General features: G+C 35.8%; 3 protein-coding genes across 4 annotated transcripts; 2 read left to right on the top strand and 1 right to left on the bottom strand.

The window, feature by feature from the left end:
- The first annotated feature begins 2,281 nt into the window (after window positions 1–2,281).
- LOC111411222 (ctenidin-3-like) lies at window positions 2,282–2,660 on the top strand. The gene is made up of 2 exons (XM_023041777.1): window positions 2,282–2,314; window positions 2,394–2,660. Exons 1-2 carry the CDS (start codon window positions 2,282–2,284, stop codon window positions 2,658–2,660), a joined length of 300 nt encoding a protein of 99 aa, XP_022897545.1.
- A 4,483-nt stretch (window positions 2,661–7,143) lies between these two features.
- LOC111410143 (protein TIC 21, chloroplastic-like) lies at window positions 7,144–10,152 on the top strand. Its single transcript, XM_023040362.1, has 4 exons — window positions 7,144–7,525; window positions 8,087–8,344; window positions 9,243–9,446; window positions 9,700–10,152. Exons 1-4 carry the CDS (start codon window positions 7,238–7,240, stop codon window positions 9,811–9,813), a joined length of 864 nt encoding a protein of 287 aa, XP_022896130.1. The 5' UTR covers window positions 7,144–7,237; the 3' UTR covers window positions 9,814–10,152.
- A 4,390-nt stretch (window positions 10,153–14,542) lies between these two features.
- Window positions 14,543–17,616, bottom strand: LOC111410144 (cell division cycle protein 123 homolog). Of its 2 annotated transcripts, XM_023040363.1 has the most exons (3): window positions 17,447–17,616; window positions 15,601–16,683; window positions 14,543–15,028 (listed from the first exon to the last, which is right to left on the bottom strand). In XM_023040363.1, the coding sequence occupies exon 2, from the start codon at window positions 16,623–16,625 to the stop codon at window positions 15,621–15,623; it is 1,005 nt and encodes a 334-aa protein (XP_022896131.1). In that variant the 5' UTR covers window positions 16,626–16,683; window positions 17,447–17,616; the 3' UTR covers window positions 14,543–15,028; window positions 15,601–15,620. The 2 variants fall into 2 exon arrangements, with proteins under 2 accessions (XP_022896131.1, XP_022896132.1); XM_023040364.1 differs by lacking the exon at window positions 17,447–17,616 and having other exon boundaries at window positions 15,601–17,440.
- Window positions 17,617–19,875: the final 2,259 nt, after the last annotated feature.

A 19,875-nucleotide genomic window follows, 5' to 3' on the forward strand; every position in this document is an offset into this window, starting at 1 on the left:
ATAATTGTCTTTTATTTATATAATTTAATAATTGAATATTATCTAAAATTAACAATTTATTTTGTTCCTTTTATTTTTGTTTTTATGAAATAATCTTTGAATTTTTTTTCAAATTTATTTAGATAATATATTTATTTTTAAAATTTTTTAAAAATGTATTTAATTTGAAATTTTTTGTTCGTAAATATATTTTCTAAATGATTACAAGATTAATTTGATTAAATAATAATTATGTTAATTTTTTTTATAATTGTCTTTTTTTATATAATTTAATAATTGAATAGATAATGTTGTCCGAAATTAACAATTTATTTTGTTCCTTTTATTTTTCTTTTATGAAATAATCTTTGATTTTGTTCTAATTTATTTAAATAAAATTTATATTCTTTATTTTTTTTAAAATGTATTTAATTTGAAATTTTTTTTGTAAATATATTTTCCAAATGTAATATACAAGATAAAATAAATTATTTAAATTTTTAAATTTGCATTGAATTTATTTTGTTATTAGCGTCAATGTCTTGCGTATTGTATGATAGTTATAATTCGATTGCCTTGATTTTTTGAGATTATGCGTTACTTTATTATCTATTGTTCAATATTCTAACATTTGAATATTTGTAGGATGGAGTATCATTTAGATGGGGAGTTGAGACGGATGGCGGGGAAAGCTACTTGGAATAGTAGCTTTGAGAGTTTTACTGCGGTGTTGGAGCTGCTTGATGATCATCACGGAGATATGCTTGTGGCCACTGTACCAGATGCGAGAGGTGCTGTACTCAGGACAGATCATCGATGCACTTCTATGTCGGCTTTTGAGGCCTATCGACGGCGATTCCCTCCACTTCGACCTCGGGGGCAAGGTCGCCAGTTTCTCGATTTATGAGTTTAGCTTGATCACTGGATTGAGGATTACGGGCGACGATGCAGCCATTGAGAGAAGCAATAAGCTGTACGAGACGTACTTCCAGGGATATAGGTCAGTGCATCTACCCGAGTTGATGGTGGCGATTAGGGGGTACGACCAGATGCTAGATAGATTGAAGTTTGGCCTGGTCTACATCCTCGAGAGTGTGATGAGGTGTCATCCCAAGAAGACTGTCATCGACATTTTTCATTTGGAAGTTGTTGACGACATTGATGCGTTCAACAACTATCCATGGGGCCAGAGACGCTAAGAAGACACCGTACATGTCTTCACCAAATTACACTCGAGGCCCAGGGGGTCAATACGTAAATACGATACATATGGGTTGCCCTTAGCAGTGCAGGTAATTATTTAATATAATTAAAGTTAAAATTTTAGTATATTATATTTATGCATAATAAGTGTATGTGTTGCAGATTTGGGTGTATGAGACAGTCCCTGCACTGGGAGCCTACTTTGCGAAGCGAGGGAAGACACGATGCCCTCGGATGCATCATTGGAGATCATCGCGAGCGGAGGGATGTCCCTCTGGAAAACAGTTATCAGCCTTCCTCGACGATCCTCAGGTAAGTATTATGCATTTGTGATTTATATTATACGTAGTTTAAATTTGTTTACATGATCGTTAACTAGTTGAAATGTCAATATGTTAGCTTGAAGTCATACCTGAATTGACGCCGTTGATGGAAGAGAAGGCTTGGGGTCTTGTGCGGGATGTAGGCGTTCTGCACACCGAAGACGAGGAGATGTCTGATCCGAGTCTGGACTGAGATTGGGTATGTAAATTAAATATAATTTATCAAATATCGTTGACGTATAAATTTATTGAATAATTTTTAATATTATTTATATAGGAGGGCGGTCCAGCTGATTGACGATCACCACCACCGAGGGAATCGCCACCACCATTGGCATCACCTCTGCCGAGGGCATCGACGTCAACATTGGCATCACCTCCGTCGAGAGCATCGCCGCTGCCATTGACATCGCCTCCGTCGAGGGTATCTCCTTCTCTCTCGTCCAGACACGTCCCCCGTGTATCGCCGACACACAGTGATGATTTGTATGCCCGTCTGACTGGATTTATAGCGGAAGAGGTCGGCGCGCTACGACGAGACTTGACAGAGAGGTTCGATGATCTGGGATGAGAGTTGATCGGGAGGGTCGACGATCTAACGGGAAAGGTCGACTATCTGACAGGGAGGGTCGACGATAGGGGACGAGAGTTGACAGGGAGGGTTGACAATCTATCCCATGATGTTGGAATGCTACGGTCTTGCGTTGTCGACCTTCAGGATGCGGCAGCGACACTTAGAGGAGATTTAGCCGCTAGGCGATGAGGGGACAGAGGGGATGGTGGAGATGATCGAGAGGGTGGCAGAGATGGTGATTGAGAGGGGGGTCACCCACATTTTTGGCATGACGAGACATTAGAGTCATTCTGGTTGTCTATGAAGGGGGATAGGGTGGCCCCGATGGGGGGAGACTGGGGGGAGCCACCGATGGGAGAGACGGAGGAGGTGGAAACAGAGGGGGAGGTCTCGATGGGAGGGGCAGAGGAGGTGGCGATGGAGGGGGAGGCGCTGATGGGGGAATGGATGAAGTGGCGACGGAGGAGGTGGCCTCGATGGGAGGGACAGATGAGGTGGTGACGGAGGAGGGGGCCCCGGAGGGCGAGAGGACGCCCATCGTGATTGAGGGTAAGAGACATGCTGTTGATGAGACGGAGTAGGTGGTCGGCAAGAGGTTGAGAGTGTCGTCACAGTATGTTGTTTCCCCCTTCACGGCTGAGGCCAAGAGGAGGATGTTCATCGATGGGACGCACCCAAACTTATTCAGAGAGGTGGACAATGTCAAGTGGAAAGCATTCGAGACGGAGTGAAGGAAAATTATTCTCGGGTAAGTATTGTATGATTTTAATAAAGCACTGTACGCTAACTCGTATATGCTTATTTTAACATTTCCCTTTTTTTCAGAGCTACCCGCACGATAGGCAACCGGACGGTCTTGGATGCTTACAAGTGGTTCCACGATATCACGACTTCGGGAGCTTGGCTCACCGACGATGTAAGTGAACTATTCATTTCGTGTTTTGTATGTATACGTCATTTTGTGTTTATTAAATGAATAACAAATAATTTTTTGGTGTTTCTTGATGCAGCACATCGACTTGGCCATGGACTTGCTACGAGATCGAGCTCAGAGACATCCAAAATCATTTGACGTCCATGGTCGAGTCATATTAAACACCGAGTTCCTGCGTGCCGTTACCATAGAGTATCAGTCGTTCCAACTTATGGGTAATGAGTACACGGTGCCCGAATATATGCTCGAGTGGGTCATAGGATTATCGCCGAGTGTCGGGGGAAAATCATGGGAGGGTTGTACACATATGTACATTCCAGCGTGCATCAATAAGCACTATGTTACGCTGGAGATCGTTTTTGCTGACATGACTATATATGTGTACGACCCAGATCGTTCATGTTGATGCAAGGCCAGTTGGAGCAAAACTTGGAGTCCATAGCTGTAATTGTTCCCATGATGGCCAGATAAGCGGGGATGACTGTACAGGACAGACTGCAGATTGTTCGGAACACGACGACATCGCGACAGTCCGTAAGGTAAGTGTTTGAACTTTGTTGTTTTCATCTTTCAGATTTAGTTTTTTAACTATACAGTACTGAACTGATCCATTCTTGTTCAATTGTAGCGGCGACTGCGGCATATTTGCCATTAAGTACGTTGAATTTTCAAGTATAGGATATAAGGTTGATGGAATCAACCAATCGTGAATACAGAACTGGAGAAAGAAGCTAGCATGTGATTTGTTCGAATTTAATGGTGACTCGTAAATTTGTATTAAATATATGTAACATTCAAATTGTAAATTTAATTATTTTTTGTGATTATGAAATAATTGTAAATTTGTGTTTGATGTATATAATATTCACATTATAAATTTAATTATTATTTTTATTATGAAATAATTGTAAATTTGTGTTCAATGTATATAATTATTTTCTATAAGTTGATTTTTTGTTATTTTACACATGCTGAGAATGGAACTAATTTTTTCATGTGAATCATTGTAAATATCGTTTATCAAGAATAAATATAGAACATTGAACATTTATGAAGAATAAATATTGAACATACTTGTCTAATTGTCATTTAGGGGAATTTGACTGGTACAAAATTGTCGAGTATGCCCTATGGCTCTGCACCTGCCACACCTATGCGGTCGAGGAAACTCTATGATAGATGGTATTCTAGATGTATTTGGACGTCCAGGACCACGCGGTTCAACTGCTAATGGCAACAAATCATAAAACGGGAGAATGTGCTCTGGAACTTCCCACTCGGTTTCATTCGGCAGAGAAAATATAGTCTCCGCATATGCTGTTCTCCAAGACTTAGTCGTATAATACAAAGAGCATAACGTTCTCGCTGCAAAGCCTCGATACATGGCCACTGCAACTGCATGCTCACATGGAAAACTCTCCAATTGAAATCTCGTACAAGTACATGCGTTATCAGTCAAGTCCACCATATATGCCGTATTACGTGCACATTGCACGGAGAAGCAGAACTCATCTAGTGCTTTCACATTCAACTTCCTCGCAACCTCTGCTGCCTTAAAGAGTTTCTCCTCTTGAGCTGGGGCCAGCACGCTACTGTAACTCTGTGATGCCGCACGTCGGTCATGAAACCACTGTTGCAACTTGTCACAAATATTCTCAATCATTGTGAGAATTGGTAACTCTCGATCCTTCTTAAACAATGCATTGAGAGACTCCGCGTTATTCGACGTCATCATGTTGTATCGACGTCCTGGAAAGTATGACCGCGCCCAATGTTCGATCCCCATGTTCGTTAGATACTCCAACGCCGGTAATGATTTACTTTCTATCTCAAACATAAACTTATTACACTCTTCAGCACTGTAAGCTTCGGCTGCTCTCCTAAACAATGAAACGATACATTTGCCCCGATACCTAGTTTTCAAATTACCTTGTATATGGTACATGCAATACCCGTGATGTGCCTCTGAAAAAACTTTAACGATACCGTTTATTATAGATTGTCCCTGATCGGTTACAAAGGCAGGGTCTTTGACTTTCCCGATCACTTCCCTCAGTTTTGAAAAGAACCAACGCATGGGTAGATCATTCTCGCCGTCGACTATGCCGAATGCAATAGGGTAAATTTGGATGTTGGCATCTTGACATGTAGCAATAATTAATTTGCCTTGATATTTAGTTTTCAGAGTTGTACCATCAACTAGAATTACGGGTCGCATTGCATTTTGAAAACCTTGAATACATTGTCCGAGAGTCATGAAGAAATACTTAAAACAATTATCGCCCCCCGTCTCAATAAAAAAATGTCGTGCCAGGATTAGTTCTCCCCATGTTATGGCAATACCTGGCCAATTTAGCATAGCTCTCCTTAGTCGATCCCATTAAATCCTCCAACGCACATTCTTTGGCCTTCCAGGCTTTGTGGTAGCTCATTACCACTCCATACTCTTGACGGACGTCGTTAATGATATCCGAAAGTCTGTAGATCGTCTGTGGGTCCTGATACTTGTACATTATCTGTCGACCAATAAACCATGCTCGAGCTTGCCTATGATCGTTTCGAAGAATTCCCACTTCGCAAGTATGTTCCCGTGAATACTTACGAATTACGAAACACTCATTCGTATTCATCTTCATTGCTCTCAAGCGCCAATTGCAACTGCTTTCGATGCAGGTAACTATCAACAATGACTTGTTTGATTTCTTTACCTTGAATTTAAAGTTATATTTTAATTTCAGCCGGTGCACAGCTTCGTGCAAATTTTTCTTGGTTTCAAACAGTTGCTCGACATACAAATTCTCATAATCAGGAGCCACACGGGAAGAATTGGAGGACGGTCCACTTGTTCCAACCTGTGAGTTCCCACCCGGCTCATGTCTCTGTCGGGATAAAGCAATCAAATTCTCATTTTTAAACTCGTTTATATTCTCATTGTCTTCAACCGTCGACGGAATTCTGCGCGTAACAGCGACATCACGATCAAAAGCAACTGTCTCAGGAATAACCACATCATCCGCAGGAACTATCTCCACTGTCTCCCAAAAATCTCGATCATTGTTATCCGCTCTATCTGAATCTTCGCGTTCACCTTCGATAACATCCTTCGTAATTAAAGTCACACCAAGAGCAGTCGGAGTCCGATGCATTTTATTCAATTCTAATAGATAATTCAATTCAACATTATTAGTAACGAATATCGGTGGCATCGGAATGGATGAATCCCCATAACCGTTGAATAGATATCTCAATTGCACATCGTATTGAAATTGATCGACATTCAACTTATTTTGCAAATCGTGGTACATTTCTAAGTATGGTGATTCTCTGTTATGAGAATTGCAATACAACTACGTATGTCACTCGTCCATCTCCATTCTCACCGATTATTTTCATTCAATTCGAAATCACCGAAATAACAGACGGGAATTATCATATCTGCATGAAGAAATGGATTTAATCAACTTCATTTATTAATTATAAGAAAAAATAATGCATTGCCAACAAAAATTAGTGCCAACAGTCGGCTGTCAATAGACAGTTGACTGTTAACAGCCGACTGTTTGGCTCCTTAACAGCCAACAGTCACACAGCCAAATAGCCTACTACTTTTCTGTTTTCCGCATTACGTAGAAGAAAAAAATTATGGATCTGTTCAATTTTTTTTTTCATACGTAAGACCTGCCAAAAAAAATTAATACTAACTATTACTATGTCGAAATAAATTTTCTCTATTCAAACGTATACTAATTTACGGAAAAAGAAGTTAAACATGCGTAAATATACTTAACGATTTGAAGAAATAGATATGAAAAAAAATTTCGACTTCAGCGTTTCAACGTTTTTTGAGATGTTGAGGTTCAAGCAGATGAAATATGAGAGTTTTTTCTGATTTGGAAGCTCGTTTTGAAGTTTTATAAGTGGGGAAGTGTTTGGTTTTCAATTATTAACTAAAAGGGTAGTAAAGTCTTTTTTAACGATACATTGTTTTATAATTGTATAATACATTTAAGAACATCTTTGTCTTTTAACATTCAAGTGGCCAATGTAATAATATTCATGATTTTCTTAAAGTGAAATGTCCTCCGTGGTCAAACTTAAAAGTAACCCTAATTAAAATCTACTAACTATTGAAAATGGAAACTAAAGAGACGAAATATCGAAGGAAAAAGATGATGGAATAAAAAGCCATTCTTTGCTTCACCGAAAAGTTTGTTCTTTAAAGCTATGCAGACTCTACTCTCGCCGGCAGCTTGCTCCGGCGTCGCACTATCAGCTCCGCCGTTCTCGTCGAGGATAGCAAAGTTTCTGCCCTGCTATCTCCACCGCCCATTGATTTCCTCTTACGCCACGCCTAACCTTCGTTCATCTCTGTCTTCAGTAAAATCACTCCAATTTTTATCTTCACCCAACTTGATTCTCAAAAATTATGGTAGAAATACCCTTGCTTCCTCCCCCATTGCTGCAGCTTCTAGTTCTCCTAGTGACGATTCAGAAAAGGCCAAACTAGCTCAGGTCTCTTTCTCTATGTTCAGTGCTACACAATGAGAAATATTTATATGCGTGAACATTTCGATATTTGTATGTGTAAGTTCTTATGACATTGAGTCGAAATTTGTATTTAGGATTTTAGAAATATATTTCTATTAGTTTGAATTTAGGATTTAGGGTTTTGGGGGGTAACATATGATTATCGACTGCTGGTTTTTGTATTTTAAACAGACAATTGCTTGTTATAAATTGGGTATCAGTACAGAATTGAGTCTTTAAATTACAGAAAATATATTAATTTGAATTTTGAGCAAAGTTATTATCTGCATTGGACTTGGAATTGGAATAACAAAAACAATCGAAGCTGGTGTGGTTGGTTCTCATTCCAGTTCAGCCAAATGGCTCAGTCTACGCAGGCATTTCTGGTTAAACAATTCGTTTCACGAATTTCAGTTTTATAGCTTCGGATTGAGTGTCTTTTGAACACCTTTTAATGATCTGTAACGTTTTTTTGTACCTTATTTATTTCTTAATTAGAATGAAAGTCCTTGAGTTGATGTTTGCTGCTTGACTGATGGTTTTTAGGTTTCAAAAAGATTAGAGAGCACATCTAGGTATTTCAAGAGATTGGGAGGTTTAGGATTTTGGGGACAGTTAGTTTGCACGGTTGTTGCTGCTGTGATCCTTTCATTTTCAGTTGTTATTACTGGGAAGGTTACATCACCAGCTACCTTTTATGCAACTGCTGGTGGTATTGCAGCTGCTTTCGTCTCTGTCTTCTGGTCATTTGGCTATATTCGTTTATCTGATAAGCTTCGAAAAACAGCTAACGATCCTTCGAAGGTAAGATCTCAATTTTGACTGAAGAGATTATTATATTTCTCCAAAAGGTTTTTAAACTTCTACTACCATGTTACCTTCTCGATTCATATCTACTTGTTATAGCATGCTGATTGATGTTGTTCCATGTTACCGTTTGAATTAAGTGGTTCTTTTGTCATAATGAATGTGCATTGAAAATCACTTAACATTTGATGCTACATTGTTGTCTAAACAATATTAAATGTCATATTGAATCTCACATTTTTTAGACAGATGGAGTTAAGAAGTCAAAAACATGTTTAAGGGCATTTGTCCATATTACTTTGTAAAATTGACCTAAATCATTTTGCTCACTGTATAAGCCTTTGTTTTTAGTGGTGGCAATGGCCCATCTACCCACGAGCTGAGCTCAAGCTCATTCAAGCACAAGCCGAGCTTGAGCAACTCAAGCCAAGTCGAGCCCACGAGCTCAAGATTTTTTAAAAAAATATTTTGACTTTTTTTGTTTACATTTTTTATGTGCCCACGAGCCATTCACAAACTCGATGAGCTGAGGCTTGCTTGGCTCGCCGAACGAACCCGCTCAGCTCCACCTCAAGCTCATCCCAAAACGAGGAGCTTTGACAAGCCGACGAACTACTCAGCCATTTTGCCACCCCTGTTTGTTTTTTCTTAAATCTTATGGCTCCATATCATTTATCAATGATGATGAATAATTTACAGAACATTGCCAAGTTTAAGCATGTTTTGAGGGAAAGAGAGAACAATTTTGCGCTGGCAAAAAAATGACAAATATTCATCCTTGAATTCCTTTCGAGCTTGCACATGTTCTTCTATATTACTTCAATAAGACTCAGTTTTATTTTTTTTTTATTTTTTTTGTATATAGTTAATTCAGCCCCAAGTCTAATGTGTTCAGGCTCCTCCTCGTGCGGATGTCGTAAGAAGCCTGAAAAATGGAATAGTAGTAAACCTGTTGGGGATGGGTGCTGCTATACTTGGTATGCAAGCAACTGTTGGTTTGTTGGTGGCTAAAGCTCTTACAACTTCAGCCAATCCTTATTACCAGGGTATCCCTCCTGGTAATAGTCCTGTTCTTGCCTTGGATGTGTTCTTGGTGCAGGTATTCTTCATGAACTAGTTCCAACATTTTTATACTTGATATGGTTTTAATCTTCTAGATATGCACCTGCCCTGCCAATTTTTATTTCATGATTCGAAAGTTTGTTATGTTCTTATTTCCTATCTTTCATTTTTACACATATATGTGAACCAAAAAACATAACTAAACGCAATCTGTTTGCTGCCTTGACAATTGCTTCTAATAGCAGATAATGAGAAATTTTGTGTCTTCTCATCTGCTTCTTGTGTTACAGGCATCTGCAAATACTATCCTTTCACATTTTTTAGGGCTAGTGTTCTCGTTGGAGCTACTGCGTTCAGTGACATTACCACCTTCTGAAAGTGTTCCAGTATTCAAGACTGCATGAACTTTTTGAAAAGGCTGCGAAAAAGATGCTGGCCGCCCATGAGGAGGGCAGGGAGTCGTTCGTGAGATTGCATTGAACTTAGTCACTTGCTTTCTTTATGTAGCAACACTCTTATTTGATGCAGTTTAGACTGAGTTATTGTACTCAATCCATCAAGCTTTTGAAAAATAACATCGTGTTTGTTTTTTACCAGTCCGTGAGTCATTATCATGGTAGGGGAAAAACTCCATGTTCTTTGAAAAAAAAAAATGCCGTGAGTACAGGAAATTTTTTACAGAATATGTACCGAAGTTGATGTGACAGTGCACAGTTGGACATTTTTCTTTTTCCATCTTCCAATGATGCCTTGTCATGTTGTTAGTAAAGATTTTATGTCAAAAAACTCTATACTTATAACATGTAGCAAAAAAATATCAATACGTTCAAATGCTGAAGAGGTGGAAAGTCTCCACCGAGGTTATGGGACCTTAAGCTAACTTTAAAGGAAATGTCTTCTCATCCACCCCCGCCCCTAGGGGGTGCCTGGAAATCCAGGGGCCATGTGGCCCTGAATCTCCAGCAGCTCTCAATTTTAAATATGGAGTCCTATTAAAAAAATAATAATAATTTTTTTTTATTAAATAAAATGTTCTAGATTACAAAAATAATAATAAACTATCAAATGTCTATATTGATGACTATTTGACTTGTCATGATACTTGGATAAATCTTATCTACTATAATAGTCCATATTATAACTTTCCTTTTAAACATATAAATATGAGCATTATTATAATAAAATTACACACTTTAGTTTTGAATTCCTTTAGTTTTATAACAAGTTATCAACACGAATAAGTTCACACAAAATAAACAGAAAATTTGATATCGACATTCTATTATCCGATCGTAATGGAATTTGGACAAGACCTTCAAAACTTAGGGTGCGTTTGATTACAAGTAGGAAAATTACATGGAAAGAAAATGAATTCCAAGGAATTGAATTACCTAGAAATTGTTTTGATGGAAATTGTAAATTATTGTGTTTGATTGTATAAATTTTTCACGTGGAAAATGTTGAAGTAAAAGTATTTTTTGATGTTCGTTTGATTTTGTTTTACGTGAAAATTGTCAATTTCAGGAATATCCTCTTTTACAATTATTCCTAAAATTTGTTCCCATTGCCAACAATTAAAAAAAAAAATAAAAAAAGCCAAAAAAAAATTAAAAAAAAAGGTGGAAAACCAAAAACCACCTATCCCCTAGGAAAAAAAAAGGTGGAAAATCACGCTTTAAGGTGTTGTACCTAGAAATTCATGGAAAATCAATTCCCTGGAAAATTTTGTCAATCAAACAGGCCAAAAGTGGAAGTTGGAATTCGAATTCCAAGTTCCATGGAAAATTTCGTGCAATCAAACGGGGCCTTAATGTTCTTCTAATCCAACGTTTAAGATCAAAATTCAACGATTTATTTATGAAAAATAGCCACGTAAACAACAGCGATTTTTTAAATACTACAATTTTTCGAATTTACGTCTTTGAAATCTTTTGTGAGAAATAACTACGATTCAAGGTTTTCTAAATCTTTCAAATCGAAGTAAATCTATTCTTAAAAGTCATTTCATTATATTAAATATCATATTTGTAAAGTTTTACACCGTTAAAATCTGTTGATTTAGCTAATGATCCTAAACAAGCGTATGTTTGTATTTTGATACATAATGGTATTATTGATCCGAAACAGCACAACTTTAAATTCTTGAATATTTTCGAAAAATACATTTAATTATTATTATTTTTTTAACAGAATTGAATATTTATGTTCATGAAACAGTATTATTAAAATTATATTTATTTCAAATGAATATAGAATGGATATTCTCGAAAAAAAAAACACAACTTACATTATACAAATATTTCAGAAGATTATCGTGTTGTCACAAAGTATAATATTAAGGTCCCGTTTGTTTTCCATTCTTTGGCAAAAAAATGAAAAATATGACTGTTATCCATCACATCAAGTCATCATATTTGACTTCCTCTCTCTTGTGTGGATCCCATAACGACTATATTTTTCATTTTCATTCTTATAAGAATGAGAATCAAATGGGACTATGACTATTATAACCACATAATATGTAAAATGTCATTAATGATTCTAGTACTCTAGTCAGTAAGCATTAATGCTTTCCTTTTATATCAAATGGGATATAGATCTAACAATTAAAAAACTAACAATTTTAATACGTTCCTATCAATATCGAAAGACGAATAAATTTTAAAATACCAAAAAGAAAAATAAGAATACCCAAAGAGGTGAATTTTTAAAAAATAAAATAAAATAAAATTATACATATCAATATTACTATCAAAAACTGTAAATGTAAGCTATAAAATTTGTAGAGGGTTGAATTTGGGGACGGAGAATTAAGGATGACTAATAAGTATAGAAAATAAAATAAAACTTGAAATTGTGTTTTAAAAGGCACGCCTTGGCGCCTAGGCGGGATGCGCAGCGCAAACATCAAGCCAAATGGCTTGGCGCCTTATTTAGCGTTCAACGGCAATCATTGACTGCTAATGGGCGCCTAGGCATGATTATGCAGAAAAAAATGGCAAAGAAAAAAAATGAGAAAAAAGAGAGAAAACAAAGAGTCAACCTAAAAACAACGAAAAAAACATGCGCAATGTAAAGTCAATAGTGTATTAAAGACTCCTTTTAAACTTTTAAGAATTTAAATTTTCTTAAAAAAAGAAAAAAAGAAAAATCTTTATTTTATATACCTAATAAAAAAATTTGGGGGCCCTTACTAAATGAGGGGTCTTAGATAATCGCCTACTCCGTCTATAGTCAGGGTCGACACTTCTTGATATTGCCTATAACACGCCATTTTTGGCTAGCTATTGCACCAACTTCTGGTTCAGGCTCGACCTTGACCCAAGGCAAACTAAGCCATTTCCTTGGGCCTCAAGATATAGAAGGCCTCGAAAATATTTAAAGTGGAAATTACAGAGTAATCGGTATTAAAAGATTACTTTAAAAAACCAGGTTCAAAGTTTAATTAATCATAAATCAGGTAATAATTATATATTTTAATATTAATACTAATATCATAATTAATCAACCTCACCATCATTTTAAAAACCTAAATCTCTCTCTATCTTAACTCTCTCCTCGTTCTTTGCCGTCAATCCGGCACTCGACACACCACCATGAGTTAAGCTCCGACGAGCTATTCCAAATGCAAATCTCATGCAGACATCATTGCAAAGCTGCAAATGCAGAAATGTTTCGATTGCAAATGCCACTGCAGCTTTTCCGACAAGATACCACCGCTGCAAATCTGCTAAAGGCAACGCTCATGCTTGCCACATAGATGCTGTTGATTACACCCCATTTTAGTTGATTATGGGGCGATGGCACCGTGATTTCTAGTGGTGGTATACGACACACTGACAATCTGAACGGCGGAGGTGTCATTACGTGCTTGAAGATCTTTATAGCGGCTAGTGATTTTCGTGCAGATGTTGTTTTCAGCAATTGCGGAATGAGGGTGAGTGGTGGTGTTGACGTTGCTTATGGTGGTGGTAGTGGTGGTTTAGGACAGCTACTATTTTCAGTAAGGGCAGCATCAATGTGTGGTGGCGGTGTTGCTTTGGGGTGTGGTGGTTGTATTAATGCTACGTGTGGTGGTGGTAGTGGTGGTTTAGGACTTCTGTGGTTTTAAACAATGGTGGAATCGGGGTGTGGTGGTGGTGTTGATGCTCCTTGTGGTGGTGGTGGTGGTGGTGGTGGTGGTGTGAGGTTGGATACGGTGGTGGTATGTGTGTTGGGTGTGCAATGGTGTTGGCAACACTGTCGGTGTATGGTGTTTGACCAGTTGTGCAGATGTGGATTGTGGTGGGTTGTGTTGTTATTGTTGGCGGTGACAATGATGGTGGCAGAAGCGACGACGACTGTGACTAGAGGGGATGAAGAGTGTTTGTGACCAACTATTTGATTGATTTGTGACTAAGTAATAGTGGGGGATCAAGATCAACGGTTACGTGTTTTGTGTATATGACCAACTATTTAGTTCTTTGTGACTAACTATTTTCTACCGTGACCTTAAAATTTGATAACTTATGATTAATAAATTTGAAAATATGTGATCGATAGATAAACCGGGATCTATAAATTTTTTGATCTGTGACCAACGAAATAAGTTGTTATCTATATAATTTTTGATTCGTGACATTGAAATAATATGTAACCAATTAATTTGATAATACGTGACTAATTAATTTAATAATATGTGATCAATAAATAAGTGATGGCGATGACAATAACATGATGAGGGTGTCCATGATGGCAGTGGAGGTGCAATAGTGTTGGTGATGGTGATATGAGACCACTATTTGGCTTAAGTAACCAACCATTTAGTTATTTGTGACCAACTGTTTAATTGTAATATAAATATTTGATAATATGTGTCCTCGAAATAATCTGTAACCAATTAATTTGATGATATATGACTTACAATTGTGTACCAGTGACCATTAATTCTATATCAGTGACTTTATCATATTTAATTAATTAAATATATACCTAAATTTTGAACTTTCAAACTTTTTACCTGATTTTTGAATTGGTGTAAATAATACACCTGATATATGAATTTTTCCCTAATTTAAATCCCAAAAAATCTAACAAAAATTTCTCTTTATTTTTTCGAGTTGGGCTTAGTTATCCTTTAAAAAGCAACAACAATACAACAAAATGGGACTAAATACGAGGTCCAAAATATTTGGGCACTTCAGTTACATTCTTGGTTTAATAAATAAAATGGACCTACAATTAAACTATTACCCAGTTCTATTTCTCTCTCTTTTTCTCTTTTTTCCCCCATACCTACCAAAATCTAGAAAAAGAATCAATTCAAAAAAATTAGGGAAATCTTCCATACAATTTTTTGCTAAGCTTATAAAGTTTCTTTAAAATTTATAAATTAATTTTTATGAAAGTTAAAAATAAGTTATTTATTTTAAAAGTGTTCATTTCATTTACATTTAAGAGTTTCATACCAATTTATCGCCTGGGATCTCATATTTTTTAGGGCCGGCCCTCTTCTAGTTCTATTCAACGTGCCATGAGCAGTCCCCTTGTGCAATTTCATCGACCCCCTTTACAAATGATTATTACCGGGCCAGGGGAGCAAAGGTATTAAATGAGCTTGAACTGGATTATACGCCATTCCTGCAAAGTTTCCAGTTCTGATCATGCATAGCAACTTACGAAAAGGCAGTAAGGAAAAATTACTTCAAGCAAACGGTAAAAAGTAATTAGTGCAACCGTCTAAACTGTGTAAAGCGAAAAGGCTCAGCATTAATCTTGTCTAAGCATAAATATGTAGGGAGATGCTACCACTATTTTCAAAGGCTACTAATTAGGTGCAATCATATCCTTCATCGCCCAAAATTAAGCTCGGGAATCCATCCCAGGCATGGTCCATTTGAGTCAACTCCTAACTAAAACAGGCCCACCTTTTAAGTGATGTTCTACATCAATAACAATTGCCAAATTTACAAAAATCGAATGAAACTATAAACAAGAAGAGAGATCAAACACGAGGGTAGCATAAAGATGAAATTAGCTGCAATCATCTATTTAGAACATTAAGAAATATTGTAGTTTTTGCAGTTGTAAGGGGCACTTCATGCCTATTGTGCTTTCTAGATCATGATGATATTCTCAAAACAAAAACCCGAAGGTAGCAATTTCTACCATCTACTGGAATTTTACGTGAGAAAAAGCACCAATTAACTCACCATAAATAAGCAGATACTCATCAACCTGCTTCAGTAGATTTTAGCTGCCGCCTTGATTCTTCATCGGCCTTCCTTAGGAACTGATCCCAACCACTACCTGGGCTCATATCCAGATAATCGTAAGGAACTGCAGTCTTTAAACCTGGACGAATCCCACAGCGGTTCTGTATAATTCTGAACTCCAATTCGTAGCCTTCTTCCTTTACCTTGTGCTCTAATTCATCCCAAGTAAACAATAATGGCAAGGTAAATCCACCCCAAGGGTTAAAATCCAAAATCTTTACTCGCCCATCTCTTGTGACATAAACATCAAATGTGTAACTTTCAGAGACAAAATTTTCCATCACCTTCTCGACAAAAAAATCTCTGATAATCATTTTCAAATCATCTTTCTCAAGAAGAACGGGATAAAAATTAGTGACCTCGCGTTGGCAAATTCCCAAAAGATTCCGATTGCATACAAAGCAGCGAAATTCCATATGAGGCTGCAGGGAACAGAACCACTTGCGAAGTGCGAGGTAAAATATCAATGGCCTTGATGCAGTCTTGTCACTACACAGATCATATGCATGAGAAAGATCGTGGACCAGAGAGTCAGACGACTTCAGTAAAAGAGCAATCTCAGAGAAAGTGGTGCATTTGAGATTCCCAGTTGAACTTATCCATGCAGAGTCTTTAGGTGCACTCCAGTTAAGCTTGGGAAATGCAGCACCCCCAAGGGATTCAATGGATTCTTTAATCATCATTTCTAGTTCTGGGAAACGAGGAGGAGGTGATGGTTCTACGGCTTCATCTCCAGACCCTTCCGACACTACATAATCTTCTTCCTCTTCGGGCTTACTAACTCTTTTCGGCAGGGCATCATCATTTGAAATGGAAAGAGGCAGAAGGAAGGGACCAGAATCATCGAGAAGGTACTGGATAAAGGACTCCGGAAGCTCATGAATATGGGTTTTTATGGTTACAGATTTAAATTTTGGATACCATTCCTGAATCTGACATCTATTTATTTCTTCTTCCTTCATTTTAAGAACAACTATTTGTCACTTCTCTGAAGCAAAAGAGAGACCTTCCTTAAGAAAACTGACCAGTTCCAAATGAAATAGTTAGCTAATGCATAACTTTAAGAAGAGATGGTAATATAGATCGAATAGAATTTTAGAAATAGAAAACTATTTCAGATAGATATAGCAATAGCAATAAACTGAGCCGAGCAAAGAAAATAAAGTCATAAAGCCAACTGCCAACCACAAATTCATTAAGAATGAGACTTATTTGGTTGTAATTTTAAACCATAAAAATGGGAATTGTAGCAGTTCAATTTGAATTAAAATCTCTGGGATTCCAGATTCAATACTATAACATTACTTGCATCCAGGAAACCTTTCTCTTTTCCATCTATTTTCAAATAAAGAAATTAAGAAATCCCAGCTTAAAATTAATATTTTCCGGAAATATTTACAAATTCAGCCTCAGCCTCAGCTTTGTGCTTTTAATTTTTATTTTTTAGACAAAATAACTATCAATAATTCCTCTTAGAAATCCAAGAGACAAAATTACTTACGAATCACCAGAAGATTAACACAGGACAACAATCTAATTTATCAAACTTCAATATTAATAATAACCGCAGGGCGCAAATTTTGGTCTGGATATTTCACCGATTACCCTTTAGGGGGCGCCGCATCAAAAATTCAAGCGAGATGAGGTCGAGAAATCGTTGCTAGAGGAAGATTATCATCAAGAAACAACAATTTTGAAAAAAATAAAATAAAATTATAAATTCTAAGGAGTTGAGTTGAAATTAAATCATTCGCAAGACACAAATAAATAAATCCGATACTACCTTCCAAGTTTGATAATGAAGTCAGTGCAACCAAACAGGTCTCCCTTTTCCCCCTCTCTTCCACAATTTCACAGTTCACAATTTTTGTTCCCCAACTTTAGTGTAATATGAAGAAAATACCCTTAGGGCTGCTTAGGGGTTTAGGACAGCGGTTAGGAGCCCTTTTTTTTTTTTTTAAATCCTATCGATTTTGAATGATTTTATAAGCCATTTCTAAAATAAATTAATCTATATTTGAGAATTTATTAATTATTATTCATCAACTTTAAAAGTTTTTTAGGAGAATAAAATTACATATATGTCCTCAGTAAAATTTTCAATTTTTAATTTTATATATATATATATATTTTAGTCATAAGTGATTTTAACTTTTAAACCATTTTTAAACATAAAAGAATTTTTTAATTATAAGTAATTTTTTGTCTTATTAGTAATGTTTTCACTTTATGAACAATTTTTTACGCAATAGTGATTTTTATCTTATAAGTAATTTTTTTAATATAAATAATTCTTAAATTAATATATTTTTATTTATAAGTTAGTTTTGAATAAAATATGTTAATTGTACATAATTATTTTATAAAGGATAAAATTACGTGAAAAACGATCAAAGTTCATTAATTTAGTAGATCGTAAAAAACGAGCAAAATTATACTTCATCACTTCTGAGTATTTTTAAACTATCCAAAATTAATGTCCAAAAAAATTAATAAGCACAAATTTTCTCAACCTCTTACAAATGATATCATCAAAAATGGATCAAAATCAGTGCAAAAAATTCTAAAGAGTCACTTAGCTGCAGCACGCCTGTCCCCACCAATTCCCTTCCATATAACCCCTTTCCTATAAAAGAGAGAATGCAAAAAGTACTATTCATCTTGAGGCAGAAGATTCACACATAACTGGTTTAGTACTAGAGATAAATCGGTTCCGTTAAAAAGCATTAAAAAATTTATTAATGACATTATTTAATGCTTTTGTGCAAGAATGACAGAGAAAAACATTTATCAGCCTTCATTGTTGACTTTTATACTCTTTGTGCCAGAAGAAAATATTTATTCAGCCTTCATTGTTGAAAATTTTGTTGTTGTCTGGCATGTGTACTATTTTATTTGATTTATTTGTTTTATGTGAGTGAGTTACTGTAGCTTATAAAAAATGTACTTTGTGGCGGCATAAAATGTCATTCACATTATTAATGACAGTATTTAATGATTTTGTGCAAGATGAATGCTTTTGTGCAAGAATGGTAGAGAAAAATATTTATTAGCCTTCATTGTTGACTTTTATACTCCTTGTGCCAAAAGTAAATATTTATTCAGCCTTCATTGTTGAAAATTTTGTTGTTGTCTAGCATGTATACTATTTTATTGGATTTATTTGTTTTATGTGAGTGGGTTACTGTTAAAAAGGGTATTTTGTGGCGGCATAAAATGTCATTCACATTATTAATGAGAGTATTTAATGATTTCATGCAAGATATGTTCTGACAATGGAAAAACATTTATTTAACTTTTATAGTCCTTCGTAAATCGTGACATAAAATCATTTTGTTGCCTAACATTTGTATATTAAATGAAAGCAAATTGATATAAATGAATTAATGATAGTATTTTATTGGATGTATTTGCTTTTTGAAAGTCAGTTACTGTAGAGGCAAAAAATGGTTTCTTGTGGCGGCTAAAAATGTTATTTACATTAATGAATTTAATTAGCCTTCATTGTTAACTTTAGAAGGCGGTACTTGTCTGTCTAAAAAAAATATCAATATGATTTTATCACATAAGCTATCCATAAATTAAAAGAAAACTTTCAAAATGACAAACTGGTTTCATTACAGAGAACCGAGTTTCGTGAAAATTTTCTCTTAAACGAAAGGAAGACATTATTTTTCTTGTGTTGACAAAAGCCATAAATTGTTTGTAAAATAAATACTCTTTTTGTGGACAATCCATCAAAATGCAAAAAAAGTGAAAAAATTTCTCTATCTACAGAGGAAAGGGACTTCAAGCGGGAGATTGAGGAGTTGAAGGCTAAGATGAAGTTTTTGGAAACTTTTTTTTTTTTTTTTTTAACTTTTATCTTCCCTTCAAATTTGTTCATTATTGAGTTTTATAAAAATAATCTTTAACCTTTTGTTGCTAAATCTGTTTGTTGAGTTTGTTTTTATTTTTGAAAATTAGTATTTACTTCATACTTCTTTTAACATTTGATAAATTGTAATGGTTATTCATAGATCAGTTATATTTGTTTCATGATTTTGAAAAGCAGGGAAGTGATGAATTTTTGCTAAATTTGTGGGTGCTGTTTTATGGGATTGAAGACTTGTTAAAATTATTCTTCGAGATTTATTATTTTCTTTTTGTAGTGCATTAATAAATAGTTTTTTGTAATAATGATTTGATGGAATTATAAAATAGCTTAGAATG

Source organism: Olea europaea, chromosome 15 (genome assembly GCF_002742605.1).
Source record: "Olea europaea var. sylvestris chromosome 15, O_europaea_v1, whole genome shotgun sequence".
In the NCBI taxonomy this organism is placed as follows: Eukaryota; Viridiplantae; Streptophyta; class Magnoliopsida; order Lamiales; family Oleaceae; genus Olea; species Olea europaea.